The sequence below is a fragment of the Stegastes partitus genome, unplaced genomic scaffold, assembly GCF_000690725.1.
Source record: "Stegastes partitus isolate 25-593 unplaced genomic scaffold, Stegastes_partitus-1.0.2 Scaffold3777, whole genome shotgun sequence".
Taxonomy (NCBI): domain Eukaryota; kingdom Metazoa; phylum Chordata; class Actinopteri; family Pomacentridae; genus Stegastes; species Stegastes partitus.
Genome location: NW_007581508.1, coordinates 1 through 10345, shown reverse-complemented (window position 1 = coordinate 10345; position 10345 = coordinate 1). Strand labels below are relative to the sequence as shown.

At 43.1% G+C, this 10345-nt stretch overlaps 1 protein-coding gene across 1 annotated transcript; it reads right to left on the bottom strand.

Moving 5' to 3' along the window:
* Positions 1-4072: 4072 nt before the first annotated feature.
* LOC103376286 (choline O-acetyltransferase-like) lies at positions 4073-9688 on the bottom strand (the record flags this gene model as incomplete). Its single annotated transcript, XM_008306665.1, has 11 exons — positions 4073-4339; positions 5842-5979; positions 6401-6463; positions 6691-6832; positions 6920-7042; positions 7139-7267; positions 7350-7450; positions 7523-7692; positions 7782-7959; positions 9271-9451; positions 9573-9688. Coding segments are annotated over 11 exons (1608 nt in total), but the record flags the coding sequence as incomplete, so codon positions are not given.
* Between the last annotated feature and the right edge of the window lie 657 nt (positions 9689-10345).

Here is a 10345-nt window from a genome sequence, read left to right as displayed (position 1 = left end):
AAGCAACTAATAAAAGTAAGTGACCAGAAAAATGTGCTATTTTCCTGACGGAGGTTTGCCAAACAGAAAAAATCTGATTTTACTTTCTCTGCTACACCAATGTGAGCAACAGCCTCAGCCTGGTCCTCCCTATTAAAACTGTCTGGCTCCATCACTGACTCCTGCTCCAACTCTTCGCTCATTTTTGGATTAGCCACGAGTTAGGAGAAGCCAGGCTCTGCAAAGCCGACGCCGAGCTTCCAAACTGCTGCTCAGGAAACTTATGAGTGACGTCATGGAGAGTTTGTTCATCTTTATCTGCAGTCTATGTAAACCTTCTTTTTATATTTATATCATGCACACATTCCCTCCTAGTGAGGGTAGCTAGAACTTTTAGCCGATGTAGCTCAACTATGAGAGACAATGAAAAACAGAAGCAGGTATAGGTGCAGACAGAAGACGCTGTGTTGGTCATGTGGGCTTCAGTTAACATGATCCAGAACAGAACTATGCAAATACTGCAAGAAATTATTCCTGTTTCAAAAGAGAAACACAACCAGCTTGTTCCCATGTCTTAAACAGAATCATGAATTAGCTTGTGCACGTCCAAGATAAAGCAGAATAAAACCACCACATGCCTAACTTGGGAGCTTTTCAGACACGGCAGCGTGTTGCAGTGTTTAGTCCAATCATGTGCTTTAATGCAAATCAAGTTTTTATGCAAAGCAAAGTTCAACCGGCTGAGATATGCAGCATCATGGAACTGGACAGGTTTTTTTATGTGGTGCTTGTTACCACTAACACACTGAACTGTTTATTAAATCTACATGAGTCTGCATTTTTTTTTTTTTTCACAGCCCGATTTGTATTCCAAATTTAATTGGACCAGTTCACGGGAGCTTGACTAAATGTTTAATGTTTTCTGAGCACTTGGTCGGCGTGGTTCAGTGGTTCGACCAATGGAGAATTAAATTTGTGTCTCTCCCTAAAGACCTTATCAGATGCCAGTGAAACGAGGCCATCTGTTGGGAGAGTGTTAGTGAAGTGGCCGTGCTGCAGACAGACCACCCCATGCAAATGAGTCTGGTCACATAGAACTGTAAACGCAGACTGACCAGCTTTGTTAGGATTTACTTCACGGCTACGTTAGCTTAGCATTATGGTTGGAGACGGAATTTAAATGTGTTTTGTGTGTGTGTGTGTGTGTGATATCCTCCACAACATCAGGAACATCTGCTTTTTATAGTTATTGTCTAATGTGTTGTGCAGCTGCTTAATTCCTCACTTTTGGATCATTTATTCAACAAATACTTCTTGGTGGTTGAGTTATAACTTGTTAACTTTAACTGTTTTAGTGCGTCTGAGGTGCATCTCTAATTGAGTCACTCATCGTCTGAATGTTATGTAAGCGTCAAAATCTTAACGGCATAATTATCAGACATTCGAAGAGGAAAAGTCGTCTTGTACAGTCGTCCTCAGATGTATTCATACCCGCCCATTAAAGTAGGAAAAACACAGCTTCAGTCACTGAAATAAGGTGAAATTGACAAAAGTAATGAACATCATGACGTTGCTTTTGAATTGTGGTTCAACAGAAATATAAAAAAACAAACAAACAAACAAGCATGATGGGACCCGTAAACTAATATCTAATTGAGCAACCCTTTGAGCCAATCACTGCCATCATCAGGTGTTTCCTGTAACTCTCAGTCAGACTTCTGCACCTGTTGACAGGTATTCATTTGTCCAGGACAGTTTTGTTTGTTTTTTTTGTTTTTTTTAAATTATTCTTTTCAACTATAATTCAAAACCAATGTCTTCTTTCACTAAATTACAATTTAGCAAATTTTTATTTATTATTACTTTTTCCAGTTTCTAGTTATTTGAGTGACTGTTGTGAATTTTGCCTTTTCTTTAATGGAAATGTCTGAACACATTTGAGGACGACTGTATATATTGTAAAAGCGGTTTGAAGTGGTAATCTGCATCCTAATTCCTTATTACAGGTTTGGAGTTTGTGGTGTGGTCACACCGAAGAAAACAGGGAACAACTGAAGCAGGCAAGTCAGCATTCATTCTAATTTAACAGAATAGAATTGTTTCAATACTAAAAAATAATGTGAAGCTAAATTGAGGAAAGTGCTGTCAGGTTTTACTACATTTAAATAGTTTTGTGGACTTTTTCACAGCATAAATATGACAAATTCAAGTTGGTTCTTTTTTAATTTGAGCTCGATTTGCTGTGTGAAGGAGTGAATGCTACCCAGACAACAACACAAATATCTGTTATTTGATAAATGTACATTAAGAACAACAAGCAGCCTTGTATTCGTCACAAAAAGTACCGACGCCGTGAGTCAGAACACTTCTAATGTCTTTTTATTCATTCAGTTTTGCTACATGACAGTTTTATTACAGCTCGAATGTGCGACGTCTTCTATCAACAACATATTGCTGTAGCCTAAAAAAATAAATAAAGATTTAGTTTTCCTCTTCACAACGATGAAGACGTGACGTTTGCACAACACTTAATATCAAACTGACGCAATGAAACAGCGATGAGCTTCACATTAATCACCATTTACAGAGATGTTATGATATTTATTCATCAGGCGACGGGAACACAGCAGATGTACTCGCCTGATTATTCACTTCTTTTTTTGTTTTTAATGAATGGAACAAGTGGATAAGCAGCTGAACAACACATAGCAGACAGTACATTCTTTTACATGTTTCACTCAGATTAGACAGCAAGCACCAAGTAGAAACACATCAAATGAACATCAGAGTTAAAACACTGAACACTGACAGAAGATCACATCTGATAGGACCTGTGGACGACAGTTTGCATGACTTTACGTTTTAAGGCATTTTGAATTCCCTTTAACAACATTTTACTTCACTCGTATTCTCACGTGGACATAGAAAAATACAGCTATTAGAAGAATAAACATGCACGTGTGTCGCTTATAGTCTTTTTTCACATTCACGTTGGCGGATGAGACACTCTCAGCTTACGCGCCGTGTGGACACAAACATCCTCACGTCTTCACCGCTAAGGACCACTGATTCGATTTGCTGAAACACGAGCCACCACAGATTGAACACGATACGCATTTGTAGAGGAATCTAAGCCACGGTACACTCCGAGTGGACACTTTTGACCGAAACAGCATGCATGATGTGGATCACCGTCGTTCTGAATATCAAAAATAGCAACTGCAGTTAATTTATTGTCACACGAAGCTGCATGCATCTAAAGAGCTGATTTGGCACATTTACCCTCATGTTGTGTTATTGCACTTACAGTCTAACAGCTACCCTCATTCTGAGTGCAAATGCAAAGCACTACGTATACACATGGACACAGTGGGTTGCCTCGGTCACCACTGGACTGGACCTTGCTTACAGAGCTGCACCGTTCATCACATCTATTGCTATGATAAAGAACACACACATACAGCACGACTCACGTTTCTCTCTTTACGCACATAAATTATAACCATTTCTCAGCTTATAGCTATTTTTTTTTCACATCTCTGTATAGATAAATAAATAAATAAAGTGCCTTCATGTATGCACAAACTTTTTTCACGGCCGTTTGGCGTCGATAGAAGAATAAAAACATTTAAAAGGGTTTTGCGGCACAACATGATGGCACACATGACGTGAGGTCGGCAGGGTCACATTAACAGGATGTCACGATTGTTCTAAGTCACTTGGATATATTCTGTCACGTATAAGAACACTGCTACTCTACATACACATGAGGATCATTCAGTTGAATCACTCTCTGACTGAGGAGTCGACCCTCAGGTCAGTGCTACAAAATGGCTTCAGCTTCCTAAGTCAAGCGGGGTCGGCGTTGGACCCGAAATCATTCTATCGTCCACACACAGTTTTCATTCATATTCTTTTTTTACATTTATATACTATATATATAGTCACATGAGAACTTTAAGGCTTCGTATTTTGTTGTGAAGGAAACACTATTGCACAAAGACACACGAACGCGTCTCAGCTACTGAGTCTAGAGCTAAGGTCTAAGTCTAAGGGTGCTGAGTGGAGCCGCCCAGTGCTCTCCCAGTATGGCTCACTTCCCTGATTTGTGAGGCTGCCCGGCCCCTTGGCTGCTCCCAGCCGGCTTGGTGGCTGCAGCGCCGCTTCTATTGCACAGGTCCCTGATTTCCAGCAGGCCCTCGTTCAGGGCTTTGACGAAAACCACCGAGCTCGTCTCCGTGTTCTCCCAGAAGCTGGACACGCAGAACACGATGTGGTCCGACTGCGGGTTGTAGCAGGCGCCGTAGCCGTTGGCCACCACCGGGCCGTAGCAGCAGAACATCTCCACTGTGGTGGGAACCTGGAGATGAGAATGCACAGCCGGGCTTAGAGAGCTGTCAGATATGGACTACAACTAACAGTTGTTGCTATATTTTGATGATTTTATTTATTTTGTTTATAAACCGCCAAAAAAATACAGGTTCCCGGAGCTCAAGTGCCAAATAAACCACCAGATTTTTTTTCCTCCAGTGTCCTAGTAGATGAGTTGTTGCAGCTGGCAGCACTATAAAATGTGAAGTTTAGTTTCTGTAGGTGACTGTTTTAGCAGAAAGGTTATTATTAAAACGCTGTTGGTTGAATCACTTCACTGACACCAGACAGTAGTAAAACACAAACCACAGAATATTGCTTAAACTTTAATAACACTGAAGTTGCAGCATCGTGCAGACACCTGATGCTCTTTGCTTTGCTTCCAGAAATGTAGAAGTGCAACCAAAGCGGAGAGTCACACCTAAACCTCAGTCAGACAACAACAACTCTGAGCTGCTGTTAATGTGCGGCATGCTGCGTAAAGTGTGCGGCTGCCTGAATTATTCTAAGTGCAGGGTTGAAGTCTGTCAGTGAAGCTACTGAGGACAGTAGATTCTGGCAGGGTCTTGTGGCAGGTCTATGTGGTGTCTGGTAGTCCACATCGTGGGCTTTGAAGTGGTCCCCAGGTAAAAGGTTACACCTGGTTTGGTATTTATGGACCTTGAAGACCAGAGTGACCAGGTTAGAGGTCGCTGAAGGAGAGTTGTCCCACTGTTCCCCTATAAAAGCCGGTGGTTAAAGCTGGTCTGATGGTTGATTCTTATCGGCTTCGACTCCTCTCGCAGGTAAACCATGATGTCTGAGATGCTATACTTGTTTCAGTAAACCTTTTTATATAACCACAAGATGGTCGAGGGGAGAATTTCTTCATCATCTTCACATCATCGCTGCTCTAAGAAACAACAACTACGACAGCAAACACTGGACCTCAGGCAGAAACACCAGCATAAGCTAAATGTCTTTAATTAGCTCCGTGCATTTTGAAAACTGCTGTTGCCGTGTTGTGGTTGCACTTTTGCAGTCTCAGTCTCTTTTAAAAATGATTACAGTTGACTTTGGCGAGTCTTTTCCAGAAGCCTCTCCCTTAGCTGTTTCTCCACTGACTGTACAGATGAACAAAGCAGCTCAACTTGAGCGCTAAATGTGTTAAATTTGCAGAAAACGCAGCATCTGCAGGTTGGATGTCAGGTTGGCGACCAATTCGCTGGTTGTCTTTTCTCCAGAAGTACGTTAGAAGAACGGGACGGTCAGCGTGGACTTTAAAGACAAGCTCCATCTTTATGTAATTCACGGTTAGGTAAAAGAAAAGCACGGGAACATCAATCTGTCTGTTTTTTTTCTTTATGGATTAATTCCTGTGTTTCATCAGCAAGAAAATGTAGCTCGATGGGTTGTACATACGTCCAGTGTCAAGCATGGACGCCGAATTTAAAGCAATACTTTAAAAAAATAAAGTGTTTTAAGGTTAAATAGATTAGGACTACATGTTACCTGACTGGTTGAGAGGATGAACTGGTTACTGGCCAGATACGTCTCATCACAGAAGATCTCTGGCTTCTCCATGTTGAGGTCCTTTGCGACCCTCAGGAGCCCGAGGAGGTGATTGTCTATTGCCATTCCTGTAATAGCCTGAAAGACATGCTTTGGCTCAGTGGAGACTTTACCCAGTCCTCGTTCTGTAACTTTCCTACGTTTAAAATAAATCGTTCACTGAAATACTTTGCAGTTGAACAACAACAACCCTGTTCCTTAAAGTCTGACTTGATATCCAGGATCGGTGCTAAAGCTAAACTCAGCTGCTGCTGCATGAGGGGAGATGAAATGAACTTTTTAAAAAAAAAAAAAAAAAAGCCTCTACATGTTTTCCAGTTAGCTGAGAAAATCTGTGCATTAGAGATACCTGAGATGATTAGCTGAGCTTAGCATTGAGGCTAAGCAGCACCTCTAAAATTCATTAATTGGTCCCTTATATCACATCTGAGGACAGTTTGCACAAATAAACCCTACCTGTGATATTAATATATATTTCAAAATGGCTTAAAACACTTACTGCGATTGTATAATTCGTCTGGGCATTAATTGCATCCCTCAGTCGTTTCATTTTTTCTGAATCCTGTCGGAAAAAGTAAAAACATTTTGAGTTTAGTCACTCATCAGACAGCGGTGCAGCCAGCCGTTCTTCATGCATCCACTGAGTCTGCAGGGAGATCATCTGTTTGGACTGGCAGACTGACTTTGGCGTGCCGAGGTGGCCAGTCACACCTGTTTCATTTAGGCAGCCGCGATGCACAGTGATGTGGGAGTTAGTAATTTGGAGGGAAAGTGAGAAAAATGACTCACGGTGTAAGTTACCCTCTCGTCTGTCATCGACTTGACAAAGGCCAGGGCCTCGGCGGTGGCTGAGCGGATGTTGTCTACCCGACCTTCTTGGAAACGCCGAATGGAGGCGCTCTCGTACGTGGGGACGAGCCTCCCACTGCATCTGAGCCACAGACAGGATTTGAAAAGGTAAATTAACAGCAATGCATTTTGAATTAATTTAAAGATTTACGTATAAAATAAAGTTTACTTGTAGAATGCGAGCTGTAAAGCGACTTGTATGAAGGCGTCTGGACTCATCTTCTGCTTCTTGATAAATTCTTTCCCATAAACTTTGAATTTGAACACGTCCATGTCGAGATTGTTCACCAGCCTGAAGGAGAAAACAGGAAAGATGTTGGTTTCTCCAGAAATATTTGTAATTATTCGTAAAACTGGTCGTGTGAAACTGTGTTTGTGTTGGCCTTGCCTCTGGAGTCTGTCTCCAGATGCTGACAGGTTTCCTTGGATGTTGGGGTTGCATTTCCACAGCAGCCTTCTTGGAGGGGGAAGTTCTCTGAAGGTGGAGGGCTTAACCGTCTTGGAGGGACTTCCTGTTCTGTTCAGGACAAAAACACTTTTGTTTCCTACATGGCTGGCTTCAGCAGCATTCATTGAGATGATGTGGGGGGCTAACTTACATATACTTCATCAAGAATTCAGAGCACTGAACCAGAACTATTCCCTCGAACGGCGAATGCTCACACACCACTCCACATATCCCGTCCATTCCTACCACAAACTGAGAGAAGGTGGTTTTAATAATTGTGAAAACATTAAACAGAGGATTGAAGAGCTTGGGATACACCCGTACCTGCATTGATTTGTCGTACCAGCGGTTTGCACCGTTCTTGTCACGGCCGCCACCGTGCAGCATCAGCAGGGCCCTGTTGGTGTCGCTGGGCTCCAGGCCGCTGGGCTCATCCAGACACACCACACATGTACAGCTCTCGATCAGCGCCAGAGAGTCCCTGTTGGTTTGATCTGCATGGAGGAGGAAGAGCAGTCAGCCATGTGTTGGATTTACTCATCTGGGAGTGATTTAAAAACCAGAAAGGCCGTCGTGCTGAGACCTTTTGTTAGTGCATCTCGAGCCTGTGCCCATTCCGTCCTCCCGTCAGATGTCAGGATGCCAAACGGAGGGAGTCTCTCTTCAGCGTTTTCGGACATTTTCGTGATTTTCTCCAGCTGGGATAAGATCTCCGTCTCACTGAGCTGCTTGCTGTTTGCGACGACATCCAACACGAAAAACTAGTGAAAAAAAAACAAATGATTGTTCTCACATATTGTACAGCATCACCTGAAAGACACATGATGCAGGAAATGCTGGGTTTAAAGTGCGTCCTTGCCCACTGATAGCTCCGTATAGCTCAGCCTGTGCTTCCTGTTGTGCAGCATTTGACCAGTTGAGGTAATAAAGACATTAGTAATAATGGCAGGGACTAAAAATAGCCGGTTTCCACCTCCAAAGTGGCTCCTCGACTGCGATCAGTCAAACATGCGACTCGAGGAAGCTCTCAGACAAAGTGGCAGATTTAATCAGCAGTAATTAAGTTAACTTCTCCATAGGGACGGGCCCTTATGCGCCGCAGATTGATAGCTCCCCAAACCATTTCCAGGTGAGAGCTCCTGCAGATGTTAGCCGGATGGGCTCTACGCATTTGTGAAGATTATCTGTTAGGACGGAGATGTTCTGAGGAGGAAATGAGATGGTGGTTGGAGCAGACTACAGATTTATAGGTAGGCTGAAGATCTGAGAACAAAATAAAAGTTTGCAATATCTGTGGATCAGTTTAACACCAAGCTTGTAGATTTTGCATGTGTGTGTGTAGATGAACCTCAGATGTATATGGTTCCAGCCTTGATCAGACTATACCCATATTTCTTCAAAACATTTCTTATGAATAGAAAATATCCAAGTTGAAATGCACGAGGCGTGATTGAAAACTTTCTCAGATCGTGCTGCTGAGTGTCACTACAGAGCTCAGAAAGTGAGATAAGGTACATTTATATTCGTTAGACTGGGTCTGTTCTGTTTAGTACTTCCTGGTCTGTCAGATCTGATTTGATATCCTGCTCAGTTTAAATATTCAAATGGACATCACTAGATAGCGTTACACTGGGCAGCTTCATACAGGCACCGTGTTTTCAGACTGAATTTTTATTTTGTGACTCTGTTTCACTATTTTTTTTTGCCATGTAACTGCTTATATATTCAATGTTAGGCAAGCAAGCCAGTAAGTTAATGGACACAAAACTTTGTGTTCAGGACTGATCAACAGGATGGAAGATGCTGAGTGGATATAAACGTTCCTGTCATTTGTAATGCATGATATTCAAACCCACCACTCTTAATTGTAATATTGTTTTGAAGGCAGTTTAGATGTTTAGAATAGCTTTCCACTTTCAAGGCATCTCCACGAGAGAGCAGCTTTCAGCATCTATTGATAAAATACAATGTCTTATTCCAGCATCCTTACATGTGCTTATATTTCTCTCTCAGATAGACAGGAGAAGTGTGACGGAGTGTGAAATGTCTTCTCAAAGGGCCAGTGTCCTGACCTGGTTCTTGCACGCCACGATCATGTGCTCCGGCGCTGAGGAGGCTGCGTTCATGTGGACGTTCAGCGTGTCTGTCTTCAGGCCCGGGTAGCGGTAGGAGGTGAAGAGGCGGTAGTACTGCTCCATGCACTGAGGAGTCCCGGCTAGCTGGCCTCGAGTGAATTCCACTGGCAGCGCTCGCCTGAGAGTCGTTATTACACACATCAGATTACTTCTGAGGACTCTCACGGCTCATTATCGTGCCATAATTTTAATCTCAAATCCTCTGAGATCGCAGGGCGGCAGGTAATCCATTAACTTACGTGTCAACCAGGGCCTTATACTCCAGCACTCCTCTGATGAGACGGGCAGCGAATCTAAAAGAAGATTGAAATTTAGAAAAGAACCAGAGAGTTTGTTGGAGAACATGCTCAGCCGACTGGCCGGTGATTATAATTAGATATAAGGCTCATCTCTCAAAGGGACCAGCAGTAATCACATTACGGCAAATTACTCGGATACAGTGAGCGAGCTGTGTGTGTTTATCTGTGAGAGAGAGAGAGAGAGTCGGCCTGTGTGTGTGTGAGTGGGCGGTGTGGGCAAAGAGGGAAAACACAGTGGCGTGTCAGGTCTTATGCTGTACGTCGTTTGTCTCGGTGTTATTACGTTCAAAGCCAGATCAATACAAAGGAGGCAGCCACGGCGCACCACACCCCTAAATGAGGCCTGACTAGCAGCCTCTGCGGAGAGCTTGGCCCTGTCACTCCCAATCTAATGAGCGGCCGTGTCAGTAGATTACCAGCTGCTCGGGGTGCTCTGGAAATATTCAGTTAGTGCGGCGCGAGCTGACAAAAGCTAATGTTGAGTTACAGGGCTGGACGGACCGGTGCGATGTCTGGTGGGCCACGGCTCATTTAATAATGGGCAGAGATTCTTTCCATGACTGTAGTTCAGATCTTAATCTGAGCCTGCTGAGGAGAACGTAAACCCTGTCAGCAGATAGAGAGCTGTGTACAAGCTGCAGTTTCCTCAAGTTTGATCTTTACTGTTTGACCAATTTTGTCACTAATTGAGAGGAAGGATTGAATTGACTTTC